Source organism: Globicephala melas, chromosome 10 (genome assembly GCF_963455315.2).
Source record: "Globicephala melas chromosome 10, mGloMel1.2, whole genome shotgun sequence".
Classification (NCBI taxonomy): domain Eukaryota; kingdom Metazoa; phylum Chordata; class Mammalia; order Artiodactyla; family Delphinidae; genus Globicephala; species Globicephala melas.
The window spans coordinates 96,424,960-96,449,712 of record NC_083323.1 but is presented as its reverse complement, the minus strand read 5'-3'; the positions used below and the strand labels follow the sequence as shown (position 1 = coordinate 96,449,712).

The following is a 24,753-nucleotide window of genomic DNA, read 5'->3' as shown; positions in this document are numbered from 1 at the left end:
CAGCAGCATGGAGCACGGCCAGCCTGCCGGGTGCAGACCCCAGCTCTGCCCAGTGGCTGCAAGTCTCAGTGCCCCGGTGATCACCAGCAGTGCAGCTGGGTGGGTGCCCTAGTGTCACCGGAGGGGTTACAGTAGGCTGGACCATGGGAAGGGTGGGGATGGCTGTGCTCCCATGTCATCTGTCACCTGTGGATGCACGTGGCTTTGGCGGTAGAAGCACAGAGCTGGTGCCGGAAACCAGGGCTGAGGCCGTGGCCGTGCCACTCGAGGCACCGTTACCTTGGGCAGGTTACCTACAATCTCCGCACCTGCCTTGCACCTGCATGTTTTTAAAGTGATAACTAGCGCACTCTGCAGAGGACTGCATAACCACCACCAGACCAGAAAGTGCTGGAAACAGTGACACAGACGTGTTCAATAAACAGTCGCCAGTTTCATTGTCATTAGATTCCACACAAACATCGGCTCAGCCCAGCCCGCCTCAGGCGGCGACAACGAGGGACCCTCGGTCTCAGTAGCCCCAGTTCACCAAGCTTTTCCGAGTCCAGGACATCTCACTCAGCCGGTTCGTCTCAGTGTGTGACAGACACGGAGGAGACACACCTGCAGCTGATGCTTGAAGAAACTGGGACCCTGAGGGCACATGCGCCCATACATGCTCGTGTGCACACACACGCCCCCCCACACACACACACAGCTTCACCTTTCTGTCACCGGGCGGTGACTGGGAAACAAGCAGGGGCTTCTGTCTCCCTCCACGACACTGACGCCGCACCCGGTCAGACCCAGAAGCCGCCGGCACCGGACGCACTAGGGCCCCTGCGATGCGCGGCACCTCCACCAGGGAAGGCTCACAGCCACGTCACTGCTGTCGGCCGGCACGGCCGTGAGCACTCGGACAAGAGGGAGGACAGAGCGCCCTGCCCAGGCCCACTCCCTCCGCTTGTGACACGGAGGGAAGCCCTCTCTGGTGCACGAGCCACAGAACATCCAGCCTAATCCCCCTCATACCAGTGCCCACGCCAGTTAGCACCAGTACAGAATCAAGACGGCCAGCTGGCTCGAGGCCACAGGGACGGCAGGAAGGACAATCCATCATGTTCCTTACTCAGTGGGGAGGTGAGGGGCCACGAGCGCTCGGGCAGCGTGTTAAAGATGGGAAGTAGCATTCACCCACGCAGGAAGGCAGGGGAGCCGGCTGTGCAGGGGGTCGCCCGGGAAGGGCAGGCCAAGCCTCGCTCCAGACACCCCAGACCCCTAGAGAGGCCAAGGACCAAGCGGGGAGGCTGGGGAGGAGCACCCCGTGGCCGGGGCCGGGCTCGGTGCTGCAGGACAAACGCGTTCCCTTCTGGGAACCACCCAGCCCCCTGCCTCGGTGAGTCCCAGCGGGCCGAGGAGGCCCCTATCTCACGGCGCCGTCGGATGAGACATCGCGATCGGAGTCCTCAGCCTCACTTGGTGGCGGCGGGGGCGGCAGGTCGCTAAGCGGGGCCGCAGTGAAAGCAGGAGACTTTCTAGAAAAGAGCGTCAGCTGTAACCTCGGGGCGGGTCAGCTGTAACCTCGGGGCGGGAGGAGTCCTGACAAGGCCGGCACGCCCGCCACCCCTGGCCTGATCCCCTGGCAGGCAGCATCTCAGGCAGGGCAGGAGGACCACAGGGCAAGGGCGGATGCAGGGCAAGGGAGGGGGGAAGGGGGTAAGAAATGGTCCCCACTTTAACTTGGGGACCCGGAGAGGCTGAGTTCAGAAGTATCTGAGGTCACAGTATGAGACGCCGCCGGAGCCGGAGGGCACCGGCTCTGTGGCCCCAGCTTCACGTCTATGAAGTAGTTTTGCGATTTTTAAAAACTTACGCAGGGTCAAAGGCACAAATTGTGGCGCTGACTTTAGATAAAAGTCTGCCCCTTGTGCTCCCTGTCAGTCTTTAGCTGCCTTTCTAACCAGGGGAACCGCATCGGGAGGTTTCGGCAGTCCAACCACGGATGGACAACTGCCGAGGGGGAGGGAGCTGCCGGGCTGGGGCGAGCAGACCAGGCGATCTCCAACGGGCAGCCCCACGGCAAGACGGGCCTGAGTCACTGCCGGAGGGTCTCAGGGCTCCCCAGTGAGGGGCGCTGGGTACTGTCCCCTCCCGCCTGTGCCCGGGGGGCCCTTACCGGTCCCCGGACTGGGTGATGAGCCGGCGGCAGGTCTCCATCTGCACGTCCAGGCCCCGCTTCATGCTGCACATCTCCATGTACTCGTGCAGGTGCCGGTTCATGTCATTCTTGGCCGTGGCCAGCTCCAGCTGTGGCGGGGGCAGGGCAGGGCCGCCGGGTCAGCAGGGCCTGTCCCCCGCCCCCCGGAGGCTAACTGCCAAGCACCCCGGGCGGGGCACAGGCAGCCGTAGTGCAAGTGAAGGACTCAGATTTTAAACTAAACCAGCTCAAGGCAGAAGGTGCCCGATACCCCATCATTCCTTCTAGTTTCCCCGGGAGTCTCTCCCACAGAGGCTTTCACTAAGCGATCTGCTCTGGGCCTGCACTCTCGGAACAGACTCCCAACGAGAGCCGTGAGGAACGGATGTTCCTGAGTGCGTGGGCAGCACGTGGGGATGACCTTGCCCCTTCCTGGGGCCCCCCCGGGGCCTGCTCCAGTCCTCACTCCCCACACAGCGCTGTCCCCCCAGCCTGTCCCCCTCTGCAAGCTGGGAGCTCCTGGCAGGGCTGGCCACGGGGCCTACTCGTCCCTGCGTGCACACCCCACACCTCGACGGCAGAGTCATTAGCTAACTTCAAGTAGCGCCCACGAGACTCACGGCCCGGAGGCCGGCTGGGCCCTGTTGAAGGCACTCTGCTCTCTTCCCACACCTCGACGGCAAAGTCATTAGCTAACTTCAAGTAGCGCCCACGAGACTCACGGCCCGGAGGCCGGCTGGGCCCTGTTGAAGGCACTCTGCTCCCTTACCACCTATCTCCTCGCATTGCTTTTCTCACTTGTAAGTCCTTTTCAGAGATGAACGGGAGGACTGCCTGCCTCGCTGAATGTCCGACGGGCTCTGAGATGCAGCCCGACTCAAGACACGTCATGCGTGACATGACGTGTGGCCCAGAGTCGAGGGCACGCAGTCTCCCTCCCAGACCCCGCCTCTGCGCCACAGGCTCAGAGGTAGAGCTGAGAGCCAGGCGCAGAGGCGGTGAAAGATCTGGCCACAGACAGTGTGCTGCCTCTCTCTGTTCTGGGCACAAGGGGAGGCAGAGAAACTGCTCGGAGGTGACGTGCTTGACTGCTTGAGAGCAAAGAGGAAGGGCGGGAAGCCACCTGTGAACGGTCTGAACTGGGCAGAGAGGATGCGAAACTCGGAGAGAAAAGAAAATAGTCACAGAGCCAGACACAGAGACGGCAGCCCAGGTGGATCAGAAGCCCTAGTGAGCACGGCTCAAACTCCAGCCTTGGTTCCAGAGCTGGGATCCCAGCCGGGGCCCAGCAGCAAGAGCATGTGCAGGGGCAGGACGCACTGACTGTTCAGTCCAGGAGGGAAATACGGTGCCGCCAGCTCTTGTCCAGACTGGCTGCCACCTACACCCCAATCCCTACACCTCAGGAGAGCCCCCCGGTATTAAAGAGGAGGGGTGGGCTCTGGAGCCCATCGCTCAGCGGGGCAGGGAACAAGGGAACGAACCAAACATATTCCAGCAGAATACGAGGCTAGGACGGCCACCAGTCTCTACACAGCCCCTCAGAGCAGGGCTGCAGGAAGGAGACGACCCCAAAAGCCACACTGCAAACCCCGTGCACGCTGGCAGCGGGGCAGGGCGGAGGGGTGAGGCTGGGAGCAGATGGAGGGGAAGGGGTGGGGGAAAGAATTCCCGCCCACCCTCCACCTGGGCCTTGGTCTCACCATCCAGTGGTGGAAATGGTCCTTGCCTCCATCCCAGGGCCCCTGAGAGATCAAAGGTCACTGAGTTGAAGGACCTCAGGTGTCCCATTTGGATGTCCAGGAGCAACACTGCAGCCACCACCACCGTGTCCGCCCCGCTGACACCTCCCATCATGCCATTCTAGGCGTAGGGAGGAGGCGGACAGTGGGATGGTGTAAACGGGAGAGCGGAGTGCAGTTCCCCCTCCCAGCTCCTCAGCTAGTGGCGCACAGCTGGCTGTGTCTTTCTTTTCTTTTTTTTTTGGCCACATGGCATGCGGGACTTGGGGGGGGGGATCGAACTGGGGGCGAACCCGTGCCCCCTGCAGTGGAAGTGTGGAGTCTTAACCATGTGACTGCCAGGGAAGTCCCCAGCAGTGCCTTTAAAAGTGAGCACCTGTCTGCCCGGGCAAAAAAAATGAAAGCAGGTTTTGCTGAAAGGAGCAGGGCCGGCTAATGTGCGCTGGGGGAACGAGGATGTAGGAAAATAATTCCTCAACTTCCACTGCCGCTGTGAGGGCAGTGGGCTCGGAGAGAGGCCCCCAGCCTCATCCCCAAGTCAGAGTGCATGGCAAGGACCCTCTCACGCTCGCTCGGGCAGGAGGGCTCACGAGAATCGCACGCGCACGCAAGCCTCGTCCCACAGGCCCTCCTCCCAGGTGCCACAAATCCTTCCCACCGCCCCTAGAGGCCTAGAGTTTAAGTTGAAGCACCAGTTCCACTCGCATCTCTAGAAGGTTCCTCAAGGCTAGGGAATAAGAATGGAGGTTTCCCCATTGGCTCAAAGGTTGAGCCGCGACAGCAGCAAAGTTCAAGTCCATCCGAGTGGACTTCACCACAGCACTAACAATAATAACAGCAATGATGATAAAGCAACGACCATATGCTGTGCTGACGACGAGACAGACGCTGCCCCACGCTCTGCCTGGGCCTTACTTCACTTGACCTTCAAACAACCCTGAGGGAGGTATTAGTAAGAACCCCACTTTATAAATAAAGAAGCATGCTCAGAGAAAAGAGGCCTGTTAAAAGTTAGAGTGGAAGTAAGTGACAGAGCTGAGGTTTGAACCCACATCTGTCGGCCTCCCTCCCCAGCCTGAGGTCTTAAGGACCCACCGGAGGTGCTACAGTGGGGAGATCACTCCGCCCCCGTCAGGAAGAAATGGGGAGGCCCTGGTGTCTGGGGTCCCGCAGGGGTGAGGCCATTGCACCTGCGACCCACCGGGAGCCTGGGCCCCTCGGCTTCAGCGCACGGCCTTACCTCTATCTGGTCAATGGTTTCCTGATATTCTTTCTCCCGGGTTTTGAACAGGGACTCAGTATCTTTAATCACCTTCTCCAAACTGTCTTCCGGCTGCTGGAGAGGAAAGGGAAGCAGGGGGAGGCCAGATGGGAGGGGTGGGACGGGGCACCACAGGGCAAGGCGAGGGAGAGAGTGAGTCAGGTTAAAGGAAGCCGGAGAGAGAGGGGACGAGGACAAAGGACCAGGGAGAAGCAGGTGACGGAGGGTGGCCACAAAGGGAAGACAGAGCACGGCGTGGACGGTGGGCGGGGAGGAGACGGCCTGGCGCCCGGAGAGGAGGAGCCGGGACCCTGCGGCCGGGAGGGCGGTTACCTCTCCCGGGGCCTCTGCAGCAGCCAAGGCATAGCCCGAGAAGTCCTCCCAGAGCAGCAGGGTCTCCTCGGTCTCCTCCCAAGTCAGGCTGTCACAGTCGTCCTCAAAATCATACTCCCTCCTAGAGACAGGGAGCCCCGGCGTCAGGGCGGGCGGCAGGGAGGGGCTGCTGGGCGGGGCTCCGGCCTCGGGGGCGGGGCGGCGAGGGGCCTGCGGGACTCACAGCTGGTTCAGCATGCGCTGCATCTCCTCGTTGATGCTGAGGGCCGTGCTCTCCTCCTCGTCCCCGTCGGGGTGGCAGGGCCCGTCACTCTCTGACAGGGAGGTGTCCTCCTCGACGGCAGCCTTGCGCTCCCGCTTCCGCCCCCCCATGGACGGGACCTTAATGGGAGACAAGTGCAGAGACTACAGAGACGAGGCCGGGTGCATGAGGAGAAGGGCGTGGGCGCCGGCAGGGGAGGGAAGCATGGACCAGCGGGAAGGGGGGGCAGACAGAGAGAAGACACAGTTACAAGACGGAACAGAAACACCAGCGTCACCGAGACAGGCAGACAGACACAGATGGGGACGGGGCTGCAGACTAGGAGGAAGACAGACAAGAAACAGAGAAAACAGAGCAGTAAGATAAGGGGGAAATGGCTGGCCTCGGCCACAGTAAGATGTGCAAAATGGCCCAGAGGGTTTCTCTTCTAAAAAAAGTCTTCTAGTGAAATGACTGAACTGAGAGGAAACTTTCAGGCTGCAAGGAGGAGGGAGACACGGAGTTGACAAAGCAGAACCTGAGTCACACATCCAGATCTGGAAGCCAGAGGGCAAAGGGAGAGAGAGAACTGGAGGCAGAAGAATGAGAGAGAGGGAGAGAACAGGTGGGGGGGGGAGAGACAGAACAGGTGGTGGGGGGGAGAGAACAGGTGGGGGGGAGAGAACAGGTGGGGGGGAGAGAACAGGTGGGGGGGAGAGAGAACAGGTGGGGGGGAGAGAGAACAGGTGGGGGGGAGAGAGAGCAGGTGGGGGGAGAGAGAGAACAGGTGGGGGGAGAGAACAGGTGGGGGGAGAGAGAACAGGTGGCGGGCGAGAGAACAGGTGGGGGGAGAACAGGTGGGGGGGAGAACAGGGGGGAGAGAAGTGGGGGGAGAGAGAGAAGGGGAGAGGGATAGAAGGGGAGAGGGAGAGAGAAGGGGGAGAGGGATAGAAGGGGAAGAGGGATAGAAGGGGGAGAGGGAGAGAGAAGGGGGAGAGAGGGAGAGAGAAGGGGGAGAGGGAGAGAGAAGGGGAGAGAGAAGGGGGGAGAGGGAGAGAGAAGGGGAGGAGAGGGACAGAAGGGGGGAGAGGGCGAGAGAAGGGCAGAGAGGGCGAGAGAAGGGCGGAGAGGGAGAGAGAAGGGCGGAGAGGGATAGAAGGGGGGAGAGGGAGAGAGAAGGCGGGAGAGGGATAGAAGGGGGAGAGGGATAGAGAAGGGGGAGAGGGATAGAAGGGGGGAGAGGGAGAGAGAAGGGGGAGAGGGAGAGAGAAGGGGGAGAGGGAGAGAGAAGTGGGGAGAGGGATAGAAGGGGGAGAGGGATAGAAGGGGGAGAGGGAGAGAGAAGGGGGAGAGGGAGAGAGAAGGGGAGAGGGATAGAAGGGGGTAGAGGGAGGGAGAAGCGGGGAGAGGGAAGGAGGGGTGGGAGATAAAGAAGGGAGCAGAGCAGCCGGATAGAGGGGAGGGGTCTGCGCTGAGAGCCCTGCGGGTCAGGAGGCCTGGGGAGCTGAGAAATGGGCCGGGGACGCAGGAAGCTTGCGTGAGAGCAGAACTAACCAGCTTCTTCTGTGGAGGAAGCAAGAGAAGATGAAAGGCAGAGAGGCGAGGAGGCAGACGGGAGAGAGAGGGGAGGGGAGAGACGGCGTTAGAGACCGCTCCAAACTCCTCTCCAGAGGTTGTCCCTCACCCCCAGCCTCGTCCCGCCAGGGCCCGGCTGCCGCGCTAAGCTCTCCGAGAAGGGGCCGGGCCCAGCTCCCGCGGAGGACCGGGCTCTCGCGGCCCCGCGCCCCCCTACAGAGCTCAGGCGCGGACACCAGGCGGTGGGACGGGGCGGGGGCCGGACCCAGGCGCCCCTCGCCCTCACCTGGAACATCTTGATCATGTCCTCGCAGTTGCGCTGCTGGGCCAAGTCACAGAGCTTGGCGGTGATGTCGATGCGGCGGCAGATGTCCATGTCCACCTTCATGGCCTTCTCCTGGATCTTCGTGTCCAGGTCGGACAGGTTCTGTGCGGGGAGCACGGAGGGCGGTGAGGGGGTCCTCAGGGCCCGGCAATGTCCCCTCATCCTCCCAGACACACGGCCCCTCCCAGCAGAAGGCACCCCTTTTCCTGGGTGCCCCTCCAGCACTCTGCCCAGGACAGCTGGCTCCCCGGCCAGACGGGGCCCCCGAAGGGCACGGCCCAGTGGCTGGGACATGCAGGGGGCTCCCTCCTGGAACTCAGGCTACAAGAGACACTGACTGGCTGACCACCAGGGGCTATGAGAGTGGAGAAGTATCGCAATGGTGACATCAGCTGACGCTGAACGAGCACCGCTGTCCTAACTCAGTGCATCACAACCTTCGAACCAGACTGCAAAGTGCGTGCTTTACTATCCCACTCCACAGACCCAGATACGAAGGCAGAGTGTCAGGACTTCACCCAGGGCCACACTGCGAGCAAACCACCCTGAGGAACAATGGAGGCCACGGGGACTTCCGCTGTCTCTTCTTCTCCGGAGTTAGGGGTGGGCAAGCGGAAAAGAAATGGAAGCACATACGCTGGGGGGAGGGTCAGTGAATTGGGTGCAACTAAAAAGGCCGGCTCCCTGGCCTCAGGCAGCCTCGCCCCGGCGGGTAGGGACGAGGGGTGACGCGGCGGCACTCACGTTGCTCATGAGCCCCTTGAAGACCACCAGCTCGGCCTTCAGCTGCTCCACCTTCAGGGCCAGCTCCTCCTGGCAGGCGTCAGCCTCCTGGGCCTCCTACGGTCGGGAGAAACCCGGCGTGAGCCGCACTGCCTGCGGGCGGCGGGCAGGGGAAGGTGGGACGAGGCGGGGCAGGGCGGCCCTCACCTCCTGGAGCTCGTTCACGCGCTCCTGCAGCTGCAGCCTCACCACGTACTCCTCTTCCCACCTGCAGACAGCGAAGGGCCAGCGCCTGGGTGCGGGGTCCTCCCGCCTCCGCTCTCCGCCCCCCGCCCGTCTGGCTCAGGCTCAGGCCCCGGCCCCGGGTCTGCTTCCCCAGACGGGAGGAGCCGGGCAGAAACGTGTGGCTCCAGGCTCCCCGCCAGCTCCCAGCTCACCAGCTGCCTTCCCGGAACCTCCGGCCTCGCACCATTTAAGAGCAACTGCGGCTGCTCTGGTCCCTCGCAGGGCCCAGCCCGACCAGCTGTCCGGCTGGCCTCGTCCCCCTCCTTCTGCCCACACCACCCGGCCCGGTCTCCCACCTCCAGTCCTCAGATCCGGGCTCCCGCCTGCTGCCTGCACCAGAACAGAGCTCGTCTAGCCCGCTGCCCTGCCTCCTGTGGTACCATTAATCCTGTAAAAGCAGCTGCAGGACACATACGGCATCAGCAAAGGTGGTCAGGAGCCTGCGAGGAGATGCTTGAAGTCCATCCCCACAAGCTCCAGAAACTGCCCACCCAGAGGCCCCGGGTGAGCCGCAGAGAGGGGCCAGGGTGCGGGCAGGAGCCTGGGATCACTGAGCACCCACACCCAGAGGGAGAGGGAAACCGTGGCGGGTAAGAACTAGCGGCAGGACCTCCTGGGCCCCCGCATGCAGAGCCTAAGACCACGAGGAGGCTAGAAGGCGCTCCTGGCCAAGGCTGGGAGCTGGCCGGCACGTCCCCCTCCTCCTCACACAGGCAGGAGGGCAGCGGCGGGGGCAACACCCCTGCTTAGGATTGATTTCAGGGCCCCGCAAGGTTGGCTGGAACAGCGGGACTCCTCAGACCCCACTGACATAGCCCAGTACTTCTCCCCCATCCTGGAAAGGCTTCCTCCAGGCTGAGAAAGGAGGGCAACTGCACCAGGGGAGAAACCTCAACGCCAGAAAGGTGGTTAGGAAGCAGCATGGAGAACATACTCCGCAGGCCCAGGATTTGGTCTTCCCCTCCCCTCCCCTCCATCTCTGTTCCCAGGTGCCTCTCAGCTCTCTTCCCCAGGCTCCTCCTCCAGGCCCATCTCTCCTAGCCCTCCCGTTCCTCCGCACTGCAGTGTTCCTAATAATAACTCCTCGAACTCACCGTGGCCGCCCCTCCTGGCGGCTGGGCTGGGCCGGGAGAAAGCAGCCCAGCTCCCCTCCCGTCTTCCTGGCTCCCCACCCAGCCCCTCCCCTCGCTCTGGCATTCTCATTCAGACAGTTGGGGCCAGCGAGGTGCCCCAGCAGTGTCAGGTTATGTATTTTCTTAAAGAAGACATTTATCTTTCTGGGCCTTGGTTTCTTCGTCTACAGCGTGAGGGCAGGGGATGCAGTACCCTGATGCCCCTGGGGTCCATGCATCCCTGGAGGAAGCAAGCGAGACAGACAAGGGGACCAAAACCCTGGGGAAGATGCATCAGGGAGGGCAGGACAGTGAACTCAACTGTTCCAGGTAGAAACTTAAGGAAGTTAGGTATGGCTTAAGATTAATAAAATCTCAAACAAACAAACAAAAAATCTGAAAATAAACCATCTGGAAGCTCACTAGAATTCTATTTGTACTCCAGCCAGACATTCCCACGAATGGGTTCGTTTTGACCTCTATTTAAATCTGGTCTCCCTCGCAAGGTTCTTTAAACATGGGTAGACGTTGAGCAATTTCCATGTATTCTACATTGAGCAAACATCTTTCTTCCAAATAAACGGTCTCCCTGAGTGAAGTGAGGAAGCAGGGGCCACTCCTATGTCGGAAAAACTGAGACCAGGAAAAAGAGATCCACCCAAGGTCGCACAAGGCAGGGGAGCTGAACCCAGAACCAGGAGGCCTCAGCTCCTTCCCAGTTTAGTGCTCATACTATGCCCACGTCTTCCAGGCTACAGACGGGAGCTAGCTTTGCTATAAAGAGAAGAGACCAAGGGCAGGGGATCTGGGGTGGAAGAACGAGTTGACTACCAGTATCACGTACCACCCACGTCTGGCTGTGAGGCCCTCTGCACAGCGGAGTGCTGCAGAGCTATGAGCTCATCAGCCCCCGAGGAATAACCCTTTGCTGCCCTGGACAGCTGGACCAAGGACAAATACTCTTCCGGTTAGAAACAGAACACCCCCACAACAGCAGTTGTTCCTGTGGCTATGGATGTATTCCCAAACTGTCCATGTACCACTGCTGACGGCGTTAATTAACTCCTGCAGTGGCTGGGGCAGGATGATTCTGGGTGGCATCTGAATGATGGTTTTAGGATAACTGAGACTCCCAAAGACACTTCAGTCATGGACTACAACCAAGGAAGGAAGCCAGCCAGCATGAGGACAGGACTCCACCTCAGCAAGCCTGCTGATCTGTGATCTGCTAGACTCTGGCGGGTTACAGATCCCTGAAGTTCGCCCCCGAGCCCCAACCCGACCCAGCAGGCATTTGCCTGAGCATTCAGCCAATCCCCACCAGACACAAATCTCTGCTCCACTGGGCTGCAAGGGTAATTCCCAGGCCTGCCCACAAGGGGTCAGAGTAGCTCATTAAGAGGTTAAACCTGAAGGCTAAGCCTCTTTCCGACCTGTCACCTCCTCCTTCTTCAACCATGGCGTCCCAGGCACAGTGTACGAAGTGCTGGCTGTGCTCAGGCTGCTGTCCTAACAGCATGGTTATCAGCCGTCTAGGGGATCCACCTGGATGCAGCCAGCACTCCTGCGTCGCATCCCCTCCCCTGGCGCCTTGTGCTACCCCGCAGGGCTCCCTACAGTAAACCAACTCCTCATCTTCAGAGCCACCCAGCCTGCCCCAGCTGCCTTGTGTCAAAGGTGTGGTGTGTCCATGTTCCCAGCCTTCTCCTACTCGGGTCCTTGCTGCCCTCTTCACACTTCCTCCGCCTTCAGCTCTGCACTTTCAGATACCCCAGCTTCCAAGGCTAGCCCTGGGCCAACTACATAGGCCCTTCCCCTTTCCCTAGGGAATTCCCTTTACTCCTTCTTCCCGCCTCCCTCCTTTTCTGACCCACTCCCAGAAATGCCCTAAGGTCCCCACAGCATTCTGGTTTGGATGGAACCAGGGTAGCCGTGCTGCTCCCTCGGACGCCGTTTTGGGAAACGCTGGGCAGAGGCAGGATCACCTACTGCAAGGTGCAGCCCCTCTCCAACCCCCTCTCATTTCCCTTCGACTCCCAAATTAAAACTACAACCTTTGCCTCTAACTTTTGATCAGTAATGTGGAGCCTATATCACAAAGTCGCTCCGAGGGCTGAGACTGGGGGATTAAGCAGTAGCCCGGATGTGGCCTCTCCGACCCATGTCCCTTTTACACATCACAAAACCCCCAGTTAACACAGTCCTCCAAACACTGCAGCCTAGATGAAAAACAAGTGTTCCCCGCAGTATTCGGCTCCTAGACGCCTCCTTCCGGTCACGAGTCTCGACTTCTGCATTCTCTAGGGATTCTAGTCTCCGGGTATCCAATTCCTTCTGTGGACTTCCAAGCTCCTCCTTACACAGCAGGAACTTTACTCATACTGACTCCTCCCTGATTCTTGGGCCCCAGCTGCTCTCGGCTCCTGTACGCACACCTAGCCCCGGCCCCAGTGTGGCGTGAGCTGAGCCCCCTCCCCACCTTCCCGATCCCTACCTCCGCTTGTACTCGTCCCGCTCGCGCTTCACTTTAGCCAGCACGTTGTAGAGAGCGCGGATCTCGGGGGTGATGGTGTCGATCTGGACGCCCACCCCGTCGGGGTGCACCCACGACAGGCCAGGCCCTTGCACCAAAGTGGGCTCCAGTCCCGGCCCGAGCCGGCGGGCGTGAGAGAAGGACCAGATGGTGCCGGGCATGAAGCGGGCCGACGAGGAGGCAGAGGAGGCGGAGGTGGAGGTGGAGGGAGCCGGGTGGCAGGCCGCGGAGGGCGCGAGGGGGCCTGCCGGCGAGCGCGCGGGCGAGCCCAGCACCCGCGCCGACGGGGTGCAGACGGCAGCCGGCCGGGCGCCCAGGGGCAGCCCCAGGGGTCTGACGGGGCTGACGAAGCCGGTCTGCACGGCCTGGTCTCGGCGAGCCAGGCCCCGCCGGCCCTGCTTACCCTCCTCCAGCGCCTGCTGCAGCTGCTTCTCCAGCAGCCGGTTGCGGCGCTCCAACTCGTGCACCTTGGCCAGGAAGCAGCGGAAGCGGAGGTTCAGGGTCTTGAGCACGTTGATGTTGGAGCCCAGGTCGTTGCGGAGCGCCATGGCGGCGGGGGGCGCCGGGCCCGGCCCGGGCGGCGAGTAGGAAGCCGAGCCGGCCCGGGCGAGCGGCGCCGGGGGCACGTCCCCGCCGCCGGCCAAGTGGTCGCTTCCCACGGGGTCCCCCAGCGGCCCGGCCAGGCCTTGCTGCTCCTGCTGGAGGAGGAAGAGGTTGGGGCCGAATAACGGATTCATGGCTGCGCCTTCTGCCGGGAGATGGAGACCCGTGCAGGAGCAGGGCTGGAGGGCGAGGGAGGAGAGCCAATGAGGCGCCAGGGGGACGAGGGGCAGCCAATCAGACGGCTCGGCGGAAGGGGCAGAGGTCAGCGGGGCGGAGGAGGCCAATGAAAGGCTCATTCGGAAGCTGGCACCTGGACCGACCTTTCCGGGTCTGAGGCTGAGCCCTGAGCCGACCGGACCCCGACCCATGCCCAGAATCCAGCCAGCGTGGCAGGACATAAAACCCAGGTCCTCCAGTACTCCATGGTTCTGGTGGCACGAAATTCACCTTCCCTACACCCCAATTGCCCTCCTCTCCCCTGAATCCAAACACCCAGGCTCTGACTCCATGACTCTCCTTCCCTGGGTCCCTGCGAACTGACCTTATTTCTCAGTATACCACACTGTCCGCTCTCTTCAGGGGTTCCCCGTCCCACCCTCCCACCTCTACCCTTCAAGCAGCAAAGCCAGTACCCAGTCCCCTCAAAAAAACACACAGCAGCCAGAGATCGTAAAATGTGTATTAAATTTCACATCCCCAGTGGGGAAGCCATCCTCATAGAGGTAAGAGTTCCAACCCAGTAACAATGGCAATGAGCCACCCCTGTATAGTTCAACCATCCATCGGAGACAGCAGGGGCTGGCGGCCGCCTCTGGACAGAGATTTTCTCCTCTTTGCTGGTGGGGGCCGGCTGTGACCCCCCCGGTGGGGGGACATGACTGGAGTCTTAGGTCCCTTGGGGGTACCCTTCTGTTTCTGGAAGGCAGCTTTCTTGAGAGGCTGCTCTGGCACCCGCTGTTTAACCTCCTCAGCCCCTGTGGTGTTCCCCAGGGGCTGACCACGGTCCTCAGGCTTGAGAGTGGCCTGCGTCTTGGAGAGGGACGGCGCAGCAGGTGTTTCCGTGCAGGTGCCCTTAGGAGGAGCGTGCCGCTTCCGGAAGGCAGCTTTCTTGGAGGACTGCAGTTCGGGTGACTGCTGCTGTAGCTTCCCGGCTACCTTTGGTTCCCTGACCCCTGCTGCTTTTTCAGCTGGCTGACTGCTATCCTGCAGCTTAGAGGAAGCTTGGGCCTTTGTGACAGAACACACAGTGGACACTTCTGAGTCTGTCCCTCTGGAGACACCGTTCTGCTTCTGGAAGGAAGCCTTCTTGGGATGTTTCCGTTTCTGCAGCCGCTGCTTTGCTTGACCAGCCACTCTGGCCTTCTTGGCAGGCTGCCTGCTGCTCTCAGGCTGGGGGGTCACCTGCCCTTTCAGGTGGGGCAAGTCTAGGTTTGTAAGGGTGGATATCACAGAATTTCCTGAGGTTAAAATTAAACAGATGGTTTGAGAAAACAGGCCTCATCACTGGGTCTTGATCATTAGTGGAGGTAGGTAGAGGTATTAAAATAAGGAAACTGCCGGGGTACTATCTCTTGGCCAAGTGTTCCACACAATTGGGACGGTGCCTAAGAGCAGATTACCTGGCTTCATATTACTTAATATCACCTGGTCTTTACGCAAGTCATATTTGAACCCTGTATTAAAGAGAAGGCATCACTACCCATCCCCATCCTTGGGCCAAAAGGTTTTCAGAGGAAGCTGTGCCCCCTTGAGGCCAGCAGGTAACAAAACACTCTAAGGAGGAGGCGAACCCTGAAAAAACCTGAAGCACTGGGCTTTTCTTTGAATCAGAAAAGATATTTTTTTCATGCAGAGTTTGACGAGATGCAGGAAAATAAGAATGCACACAGAGCAACTAGAAAAAGCTAGTCTTCATTAATGAAGACATATTAAATATGTATCTTTACAGTTACAGCAAAAAAAAATGCAAGAAATTTTGCTACTTCTTAAAGAGGTTTTTGTTTTGTTAACATTCAGATGTGACTTTTGTTAAGAGGCATTGTTTATGAAGAGGAAAAAAAATCAACTCAATAAGTCATGTTGTTTGTGTCCAGAGAAGCCCGCCTCTCCCTCTTCCAACTCAGCTCAGGGTGGCATCCCAGCAGGCAGAGCCCTCAGGCTTGTTTCAGAAAACCCCACCCTTCCCCTTGAGATCAAGGCCAGACTCCTCAAGATGGCTGAGGAAACGATCTGCAATTAGTGTGATGGGCTCAGAGAACGGACAGTTCTGAGGAGTCGCGTGCCAACCCAATGCTGACAAGGCTGGACTGGCAGAGGTCTATTACCAGTAAGGCAACCCTCGGCCAAGAAACCACACTCGCACTGGGAACGCGTTTAGTGCCGACCAACTGCAGCCATTTGGCAGGATCAAGGGAAAGACCCCACCCACGTGAACCCCGTAACGCACCGAATGGGGCCCAGGCTTGGGAACAACTAGCTGGGATGAAAGGGGTCTCTCACCCAAGCGTGCAAAGGCCAGGAGAGGGAGGCCGAGATCCGCCCTTCCCCGCAGTCACACCAGAAAGCCTCCTGAAGCTATGGTAGAAAGAGCAAAGGTGGAGAGGAGAGGTACAAAGAGCACACTGCTTACCTGTTTGGGACTGGGGGATAGAATTGGAGAATTTCTTGAACTTGGCAATAAAGAAACCGTCCACGTTGTGGGTGTGAGGGTAGAAGCGGCGGGTGGAGCGCAGGGTAGGGTGGAAGCGCCTTTCCCGGAAGCGGGTGAAGCCCTCCTGGCCGAAGTCCAGGCCCGTGGGCACCAGCCGCACGTTCCTTTTTCTCAGGGCATAGTCTACCACCCACTCGTTCTCTTCCACCTGACGTGTGGGGGAGACAGAGACAGAAGGGAAAGCGGAGCTGGAGCCGAGGGGGTGCTGGGGGGCGCCGGCGCCAGCCCTGCCCCCCTCGCCCCACGACAGGCCTCACCATGATGGAGCAGGTGCAGTAGACGAGGTAGCCCCCCGTCTTGGAGGTGGCGCTGACAGAGTCGATAGCGCTCAGGAGCAGCTCCTTCTGAAGGTGAGCGCAGCGCAAGATGTCCTTCTCATCCTGTCCCAGGACGGAGAGACCCACAGTGCTGGACTTTCTAAAGGTAGCCTCAGGAGACGTGAGCTGCTGACTGCCCACCTCCCACTCCGCTTCGCCAGCCCCCCTTCCCCGAGACTTTTCAGCAGGTCCCCCAGCCCCTGCACCTTGTTCGTCTTCACTGCTGGGTCCTTGGAGATGATACCGGTGCCACTGCAGGGGGCATCCAGCAGGACTCGGTCAAAGCCCCCCACCACCTGGGGAAAAGGCAGGCTAAGTGGGTGTTTTCGGCAACCTGAACCATACCCATTATTCCCTAAGGGCAGGTCTCAACATCCTGAGGTCGGGAAGGGAGCAGGTGAGACGCCCCAGGAGAGACACACAGCGGGGAGCCCCACCTTGGGAAACTGGCGCCCGTCATAGTGGCTGATGATGGTGTTGGTGACTCCCAGCCGGTGCAGGTTGCCCACGACGCTCCTGAGCCGCTCGGCGTTGGCGTCATTGGCGAGGATCACACCTGTGTTCTTCATGAGCTGGGCTGAAGGGAGGAGGGCACAGTGCTCACCAGCAGCTCCTGTGCCTCCACACCTGCCGGCCACCCTCTAGCCCAAGACTCTGCCTGTGAAGTCTCACCCCTTCCCCAAATAAGCTGCAACCCCACCGGCTACCCGGTCCGCACCGGCCCTGTGATGAGCGAGCCCGCCAGAATGACTTTACTGAACTTTACTTTTACTGAACGCCCTTCTGATCCTTCAGACTAAGTTACTTCTTCCAAGGGATAACAGTTTAATAAAATGGTTACGACTAATTATACGTAGCAGTTACTGTGCCAGGGATTTGCATATGCGCACCTCAACCCTCAGGACCCACGCATAACATAACAGCCAACGTGAGCACCATCACCTCGCCGTTCCACAGGTGCCCAAGGTCACGTGGGCAGTAAGAGGCCCTCGTGGGGCTGGAGCTGGGCCGCCCCCAGAACCTGTGCTGCCGCCCACTCTGCTGACCGCCTGTGCAACCCCACCTCCTTTCATAAGCAGAGCGCCAGCTGAAGCCTAGCCCCACCGGCCCTTCTCATACCTATGTAGCTGGTCTTTCCTCCAGGGGCACAACACATGTCCAGGATCCGCTCATGTTCCTGGGGTGCCAAGGCCATGACAGGCAACATGCTGGAGGCCCCCTGCAGCATGTAGTGCCCAGCCAGGTACTCGGGAGTGGCACCTGTGGATGAGGACCCGCCTGTGACATGCTGGGACGAGGGCACGGGCAGAAGGGCTCCGGGGCAGGGAACACTTACCAATGGGCACCGAAGTATCATATACCACGAGTCCAGTCTTCGACCACTTGCCCAGGGGATCCAGGTTAACCCCACGATTGATCAGCGCCTGAAAATAAGATGGATGAAAGTGTTAAAACGTCGGAAGATACTATACCCAGTAGGGGACTGGAGACGTGACACCCTGGTCCTGGCAGGAGGCCCGTGGCGCCACGACCCCTGGAGCTTAGTCAGGACACAATCATCACAGGCGCACAGAACAGTCTGTCCCATCCCATAGTCTCCTCTTCCTTAGCCTCAGGTTCTAACTCAAGGTCTGAATTCCATCCCAATGGAGCACACTGCCAGCTCCTGTTCTTTCATCTCCTGGAAATGGACCCCGACTTTCCAAGAGCCTCAGCCCCCTTGCCATCCTAAAACTTAGCGTTATTGGTTATAGCAACGTTAAAGATAACTATCGAGTTACCTTCCAGGAGAGGCAACAGAAGACAGACACCAGGAGACAGACAACACACAAGGCCACACCACTGCCTCTGGCACCAGGGTTTTAACCTGGGGCCCCTGAACCCCTGGAAACGAGGAGCTTAAAACACTGCTTGTGTGTGTGTGTCACGTCTTTTCCCGGGGATAGGGAATCACAGCCTCACCAGCTTCTCAATCATCTACGAGGCAGACAACCCCCTCCCACTTCTCTGTGAGGCGGCATTTTCATCGTGATGCGGATGTCTCAGCCCTGTCACAGGGAGCAGAGGCTGAAGGGACGAGCTCCCCAATCGACAGAGGTCCTCAGCCCTGCCAGACAGACCCAGCGTGACACCAGGCCTAGGTCTGCCTCCTGGGACCATGCCTGTACCAAGAAATGCCTAGGTACTAAGACCCCCCCACGCCCAGTGCGGTGGGACGGGGGGGGGGTGGGCGGGGGTCTCTGGGATTCAGTGCCTCCCTGAGACAAGCAAACCTCAGGGCCCACCCCTCACCTGAGCGAGGTCCCGGCGCCGGGTCTTCAAGGTATTGGTCCTGAGGGTGATGGGCCGAGGCACCTCATTGGCTTCCAAAAACTCCACCAGCTGGGACAGAGCATGGCAGGGAGCAGGTCAGGCTGGCCTAGGAGCGCAGCCAGAAAAGCAGAGAGCAAGGGGGCTGGCTGCCTTCTTACACAGTGTAAGAGAAGAGAGAGTGAGGAAAGAAAAGCATGAAGGGCATCAGAATGGCAAGTCGGTACCTCAGACAGAGGGAAGAGGTCCATAAGCTTGCCAAGGAGGAAGTCTCCATAGGAGTAGTAAGTGGCCAGGTCCTTCCGAAGCCGCTGCAGATATTCAGAACGAGACCGACCTTCCTCCCGCTGAGTCCCAAAATCGCGCAGCACTCCCACTATGTCTTGGATGCGCTTGTGAACTCGCTGCAAGTCTGGAACCTGGGCATGTGGACCTGTTAAGGAACTGCTTCCTGGTTTCCTGGGGCCTGGAAATGCCTTCTCCCCAGCATCCCCCTCCGGCTCCCCCTGCCCCAGAAGGATATCCTGCTCCATCTCCCCAGCAGGGGGCAGCACAAAAGTCTCCTCCTCGTCCGCGTTGATCTGCAGGTCCCCTTCCATCTCATCATCCTCTTTAGGACCTGACCCAGGGGACACTTTCTCCTCTTCCTCCTCTTCATAGGTCTCCTCCTCACTCCACTGGCCCCTATAAACAGGTCCAAGAACAGAGTGGTTCACAGATCAAAGCAGACACCTCCTCCTTCCTCACATTTTCCTTCATCCCAGCCACTGCCTACTCTCCACCCTAAGAGTTTCCAAAACTCACCCAGCAACAGCCTCCTGGGCCTTCTGCTTCCGAGCAGCCCTTTCAATGGGCAGCAACTGAATAAAGAGACAAGAGGCTGGTGATGCAAAGCTTGCCCTTCCACCAGCCCATGAAATACCTCCTACCTCTGTTTTTTTCCTAAATACAAACATAACTCTTGCTCCCAGAAAAAAATTTAGATCCTGAAAAAGTGAATATAAGATTAGCAAAATATTTACCATTACTGAAGTGAAATGATGGATTGAAAGAGTTCGGTACATTGTTCTTCCCATACCCATATGTACACGGGTGGGCAGGCAGGACACGGACACACACACACACACACACACACACACACACAAAAACTTCCCTGGGCACCCGTTTTGCCATATTTTCCTCCACGCTTACTCTACATTTTTCACACAGTTAAAATCATGATTCATTTTCGAGTCTGTTTCTCGCCTTTTCTCATTCACAGATCACAAGCATTTTCACAGACGCAATGGCCAAACGTTAATTTAGCATACGAATGAACCACAGTTCACTTAAGCCTATTAGGCATTTTGGAAGTTTCCAGAGTTTGGGCATTATGGTCCACATGGTGCCTGGAAATCGCAAAACAGTAGCTCTGCAGAGAGAAGGGGAGAGGGGTGAAAGTGGGAACTTCCTTTTTATTCCATACGACTCGATTATGCTTGAATTTTCCTAGTAACACACTCATATACTTAAACTGTATAATACATGATAACTTCTTATACTTCGGCAAGTAAACCTGTCTACATTCTGGATCACCTTTCTAAGGTGGAATTACTAAGTGAAAAGGAAAAACCTTTTTAAGGTTCTCAGATACCAAATGCTTAAAAAAAAAAAAGTGTGCATTTCTAGCCCCAGCAGTGGGGCCATACAAGTGTCCACCTTCCCATGTCCTCACCAGCACTGAGCATCGTTATATTTTAAAGTGCTCTATCCTGTGGCTCTTTTAAACTTGCACATGCGCTGCGAGGAGGTAAGGTGCTACGAAAAGTGATGGAACGCTAAAATCCCTTTTCTCCACTCAGGCTTATCCTTGTCACCGAGAGATAGTCTCAAGGATCTGGAAAGACTCTAAAAGGCAAGGATAGCTTTCTGAAGACCCAGAGAGATAAAGCTCACCTCTGCACCGTCATCCTCATCTTCGTCCTCTGAGCTGGAGTCAGCTCCATAGTCATCTACCATATCAGCGTCACTGTCCTCGGAGCCCCAGAGGTCCCCCTGGTTCGCCACACCACCCTCTTCAGAGTCTTCCTCCTCTTCTTCCTCGTCACTGCTGTGGGTTGGTGCTGGGCGCTTCTTGCCTCGAGCACTGTTAAATAAGGACGGGGCTCCCTTCTTACTGGGTGCCTGGACAGCTCCTGCAGAGATCCCAGAGGGTTTGAAGAATCCTGGACTGATGGCAGCCACACACTGATGGAGCCTCTGTACTTCCTACCCCCAAGAACGTCCTCTGGCTGTTCCTTTCACTTCAGAAATACTCAACAAGCCCCTCCCTACCCAGGACCCAGAGGACTCCTCACGTGGCACCCAGCTCCTATGTCCACTGACCTTCTGATAGCTTTCCAGGCAATGGTTTGGCCCCAGGGGACTTATTCATCTCAGGGGCTTCAGCAGAGCCCAACCTCCTCCTGGCTGCCCTGAAAACATAAAAGGAGTGAGGAAATGGAACACACCTCTAGGCTCTGCCACTTCTCAGTGCAGGGAAACCTGACAGTCCCCAACAGCTCTTTCCATCAGCATGATCACATGGGAGCAGTGCCTAAAGATGAGTGGGACCAGTTTAACCTGGGTAACGTAAGTCTAGACATGCACACTCACCTCTTTCGGGCACGACTGGACAACCTCTTGAAATTTTCATCACCACCTGTTTAAAAAAAAATTTTTTTTTAAACAGGCAGAACAGGAGGTTACAGGGGAAATGAAAAAAAAAAAGCAACGGGAAAGGAAATAAAAGGGAAAAGAATTGGAACACTAGTTAGAGGCAGTAGATGATAACTCACTCCACTGTGCTCTACCGGGAGCTGGATAAGAGATGTAGAGGAGATGATTTCCACCTGGCTGTTCACCAGCCAAATCCAAACAGGGCCTCCCTCCAGACTGATTTCAACACACAGCATCATCATCATTCTGGTAACACAGATTCAAAACTTTCTTCTCCCCTTTCTTTTACTCTCAACTCATCAGTTACCAACCACGATACATTTTACCTTTACAACTGCTGCTGTTCGTATATGCTCCAAGAAACAGAAAATTTAAATCTCAGCTCTGTCATTTAATAACTATTTACAGGTTAACCTCTCAGCACCCATTTCCTTAGCAGGGCCTCTCTCACAGGACACTGAGAATGAGAGGATACAATGTGTCCAAAGGCTTCGGTATAGTGTTTAGCATTTGCCAACACCTCAGTAAACTGCATCTTTTATATGATGTTCAACACAAACTGCTTGCCCACTCTTCCCTCCCACCCAGTCTTCCATGCAGTAGACTACCAACCATGCAGGAACCAGTTCTGGGCTTTCCCATCTCCATGCCCTCAACAATGCAGTTCACAGTGACTGGACTATCCCCTTCCAACTTCCACTTGCTAAAATGTCACCCATTTTTCAAAACCCAACTGCTTCACAAAATCTTTTCAAACAAAATATTCTCAAACTCTCTAACTACGTGGGATCCCCCTTCCTCTGAACTCCCGCAGTGTTAAACCACACCTCTCCTTGTTTGAGTACTTGTGTCCCAGTCGCATCTTCCCTAAGTTCTAAACGCTAATGAGAGTACTTCATTCCTACTTATTTCCTAGTAACTCATTAAAAGAAAATTCCGGTTGAACAGAAAGCGAACACACAAAATGACTAAAAAAACGGAAGGGTTGCGCTACAGATAAAAGAATAGCGCAAAAGCTGGAGAATCGGGAGAGGGAGCACGCCAGACCCCTACCTGCAGGCAAGAATTTGGCAAGTTCGGTCTCGGCACCTTTCTGTTTCCGGGCCTTTCGGCCCGGCCCGCGCTTCTCCTTCTTCGTAGGGTCCAATTTACGCCCCATGGTACTGGGGAAAACAAAACGGGAGACAGTAAAAGAGCGCGTATTGTAAGGGAAAGGCAGAACGCAGACGAAGCGAAATGGAGCGGGAGAGGGTATCGCCTCCACCAGAACCTCGACTCAACAGCCCCTCGAGGCCTGTCCAAACCTCCACTCCACGCTGAGCCCCGGGCCCTGGGTCTCACGCCCTAGGTACCGCGTACCCCCACCCTCCCCACGCCCCAGTCCAGGCCAGCGCCTCACCCTTCCTTCCCCAAATTCCTCCAGACGCGCCCGAAGCCTCGGCTCACCTGGAAGCCAATCCAGCCCCGAGACGGGATTCGGAAGCAGGCGCGGAGCTCCACGTGCGGCCCAGGACAAGCGCTCCGACGCCGCACCACGAAAACGTCTTACGCAGGCGCCCTGCGTGCCTGCCGAGGCCCCGCCTCTTCCGGTCTTCCGGTCCGCCGCGGAAGCCGGAACGTTTGCTTACCCGGCCCGCGCGGGGCTGGGGGGCCGTGCGGCCGGGCACGATTCTCGGGCGGACCGCTCTGCTTTCCCCCCGGCCGGAGAAGGTGGTGCACCCAAGGCGTTTTCGGCTTCCCCGCCCTCCCCTCCGGGCATGGGCCTTTCGCCTCACTGCAGATTTGTCGGAAATACTGTACCCGAAAGCAGCCCCTTCCCCTCGAACGGAGGCGCCAGAGCCGGGCCCTCCTCCGCCCGACGTCGCCTCAAGATCGGGGGACCCCACGCCTGCGACGCGGAAACCCTCTTCCTTGACCCCAGACCCCGCGCTCCCCCTCAGATAACGGTCCTCTCTGCCCAGGTTCCCGTCTTGGAGGTCGGGAGGAAGGCATCTCGCGTCCTGACTTCATTCACGCAAGTTAACAGAAAAACCGACTTCAGCCTTTCTTCAAATAGACAGCAAGGTGGTGCTTAGCTGTTAAAACTCTTCCAGCCCTTCGTTGGTTTTGTTTTCCCAACTCTGCGAGGAAGACCCCTTCATTTTATACGCGCGACGTCCACAGCCCGGAGAAGTCTGCTTCCGCACCCTCGCGGATCCAGGAGGCCGCGGTGTGGGCTGTGAACCCGGCGGCTCCGGTGGCCCCGCTGTGCACAGGTGGGCTTGTCAGCACACAGCACGTGCACAGTGGGAACTCGGCTCTTTCGTGAAATCTCAGGACCCAAGGAAACCCTTCGTCTCCAAACACACGTCCCAAGGCTCCCATACAGAAACATTCATCCACCTGCACCTACACCCACACTGAACGAGAGCACTAAAATACAAGGAAAATTTTATTTTCAATTTTCGTCAAGAAATTTGCTGTGGTTTTTTATGCTTTTGGTTTTTTTTTTTTTTTTCCACTTTATTTAATTCTAGCCACTCAGGGGCTGGAGCCGCTGGGTTCCTGGTATTAAAAAGATGCCAACAGAGGTAGCTGTGTCTCACCCAGGGGCCCGGCCCACTGTGAATACCCCCCAAAAAAGGAGAAAAAACACAAAATAAACCAACAAAATAAAACCAAAAGGAGGAAGAAATTCTGATCATTTTCTTCAAGCCTGTTGGGAACCCGCAACAGTTTGTGTGTAACAGACGTTACAGTGGGGAGAAGCCAGGGCCCGGAAGGCCAGCCCGCCAGCTCCCCGCAGATGGCGCCGGCGCTACTGCTGCATGTCTCTCCAGCAGGAAGGGCACCACTGCCCCTCACTCCCTCCCCTCCCCCAGTGCTCAGCGGGGCTGTTCCTCTACAACTTGGAAGATGGGGCAGAAGGAAGGAGAGGGTCTCTCAGGCCCCCAGGGGAGAAGCTGGGCAAGGGAAAGTGAGGAAGGTCACTGCTCAGCGGTGGAGGTGGTATCATCAATCTGGATCTTCACTGCTGCTGGGCTACCTATAGGAAGAGAAAGCCAAGGGAGTCAGAATTCCAGACTCCAGGAACCCACCTGATCCCTAGGGAACTCACTGGTAAGCCAGCCCCACCTGCCCAGTATGTAAAGCTAGGGACAGACAGCAGAGTTAAAGTTCTAGAATGGCTCTGTTGGAAGAGCTGGCCAGACGAAAATGGTCCTATACCTGCTGTGGAGGTGGTTCAGGTGCCCGGTTTGCCAGGCGACTGAGAATATTACGCTCTGACATCTGTAGCCTCACAGCAACTGGGGGAATTCGGGCAATAGTAGCTGGGAGTCGAGTCACATCGGCTTTCATGTCACTCAGCAGTTCTTCTAGCTGTTTCAGAACTGCAGGGGCAAGAAAAAGAGGCGGTGAGCCATGGTAGTCAAGACCGAGGTCCATCTTTCCCATTAAGTGGACCCCCCCCACACACCCATTACTTCTCAATGACCAAGTGACTGATGTGCCGGAGTACTGTCTTTTGTCACTGAGTCACCTGACCTGGCTCCACCACACTCAAATTCCTGTCCCTCATATTCCAGTTCCAACTGTCCATGATTCTGTGCTTTCTAAAGCCAACTGTCCCTTGATCCCTATTGTCTCTATTTCCTCCACTTCTTCAATAGCTATTCCTATTGTTTCCTCTTCTCACTATCTTTCCTCTGCACCTTTGGAGCTGTCTCCCTCTTCCTTTATAACAGCTTTCTTTTCCTCATTTCACCCTCCATCCCCCTTACAATGTCTTAACTTTAATTAAAAACAGAATGTTGAAAGCAGTCTAGAATT

General features: G+C 57.6%; 3 protein-coding genes across 11 annotated transcripts in view; all 3 read right to left on the bottom strand.

Moving 5' to 3' along the window:
* Nucleotides 1-413: 413 nt before the first annotated feature.
* IFFO1 (intermediate filament family orphan 1) lies at nucleotides 414-13,062 on the bottom strand. Of its 3 annotated transcripts, XM_030834637.2 has the most exons (10): nucleotides 12,268-13,062; nucleotides 8,584-8,644; nucleotides 8,398-8,493; nucleotides 7,615-7,755; nucleotides 7,308-7,316; nucleotides 5,736-5,917; nucleotides 5,513-5,633; nucleotides 5,159-5,254; nucleotides 2,156-2,286; nucleotides 414-1,514 (listed from the first exon to the last, which is right to left on the bottom strand). In XM_030834637.2, the coding sequence occupies exons 1-10, from the start codon at nucleotides 13,041-13,043 to the stop codon at nucleotides 1,403-1,405; spliced, it is 1,725 nt and encodes a 574-aa protein (XP_030690497.1). In that variant the 5' UTR covers nucleotides 13,044-13,062; the 3' UTR covers nucleotides 414-1,402. The 3 variants fall into 3 exon arrangements, with proteins under 3 accessions (XP_030690497.1, XP_030690495.1, XP_030690496.1); XM_030834635.2 differs by lacking the exon at nucleotides 7,308-7,316 and having other exon boundaries at nucleotides 5,736-5,893; XM_030834636.2 differs by lacking the exon at nucleotides 7,308-7,316 and having other exon boundaries at nucleotides 5,159-5,251; nucleotides 5,736-5,893.
* A 508-nt stretch (nucleotides 13,063-13,570) lies between these two features.
* Nucleotides 13,571-22,491, bottom strand: NOP2 (NOP2 nucleolar protein). Its single transcript, XM_030834628.2, has 16 exons — nucleotides 22,390-22,491; nucleotides 21,997-22,106; nucleotides 20,881-20,926; nucleotides 20,611-20,699; nucleotides 20,182-20,420; nucleotides 19,051-19,106; nucleotides 18,770-18,930; nucleotides 18,474-18,673; nucleotides 18,229-18,318; nucleotides 17,273-17,360; nucleotides 17,056-17,196; nucleotides 16,374-16,513; nucleotides 16,143-16,232; nucleotides 15,877-15,999; nucleotides 15,539-15,767; nucleotides 13,571-14,366 (listed from the first exon to the last, which is right to left on the bottom strand). Exons 2-16 carry the CDS (start codon nucleotides 22,100-22,102, stop codon nucleotides 13,681-13,683), a joined length of 2,484 nt encoding a protein of 827 aa, XP_030690488.2. The 5' UTR covers nucleotides 22,103-22,106; nucleotides 22,390-22,491; the 3' UTR covers nucleotides 13,571-13,680.
* Nucleotides 22,492-23,356: 865 nt separating this feature from the next.
* CHD4 (chromodomain helicase DNA binding protein 4) overlaps nucleotides 23,357-24,753 on the bottom strand; it is a 30,278-nt gene continuing 28,881 nt past the window's right edge. For all 7 annotated transcript variants that reach the window (XM_030834615.2, XM_030834616.2, XM_030834617.2 and 4 more), the window contains 2 exons: nucleotides 24,151-24,314; nucleotides 23,357-23,968 (listed from right to left, as the gene is read on the bottom strand). In XM_030834615.2, coding sequence (XP_030690475.1) covers nucleotides 23,951-23,968; nucleotides 24,151-24,314 — 182 coding nt within the window. In that variant the 3' untranslated portion in view covers nucleotides 23,357-23,950. The remainder of the gene's footprint in view (nucleotides 23,969-24,150; nucleotides 24,315-24,753) is intronic.

What these genes read in the sequence shown, in the direction of transcription:
- IFFO1 (XM_030834637.2), bottom strand. Translation starts at nt 13,043, where the DNA reads ATGAATCCGTTATTCGGCCCCAACCTCTTCCTCCTCCAGCAGGAGCAG. An exon ending in CGGGACGAGTACAAGCGGAG is followed by an intron (nt 8,645 to 12,267) that starts GTAGGGATCGGG and finishes CGCTGTCTGCAG; the next exon opens with GTGGGAAGAGGAGTACGTGG. An exon ending in AAACCATTGACCAGATAGAG is followed by an intron (nt 2,287 to 5,158) that starts GTAAGGCCGTGC and finishes CCCCCGCCACAG; the next exon opens with CTGGAGCTGGCCACGGCCAA.
- NOP2 (XM_030834628.2), bottom strand. Translation starts at nt 22,102, where the DNA reads ATGGGGCGTAAATTGGACCCTACGAAGAAGGAGAAGCGCGGGCCGGGC. An exon ending in ACGGGCGCCAGTTTCCCAAG is followed by an intron (nt 16,233 to 16,373) that starts GTGGGGCTCCCC and finishes CCTTTTCCCCAG; the next exon opens with GTGGTGGGGGGCTTTGACCG. An exon ending in TATCCCCCAGTCCCAAACAG is followed by an intron (nt 14,367 to 15,538) that starts GTAAGCAGTGTG and finishes TTTTAACCTCAG; the next exon opens with GAAATTCTGTGATATCCACC.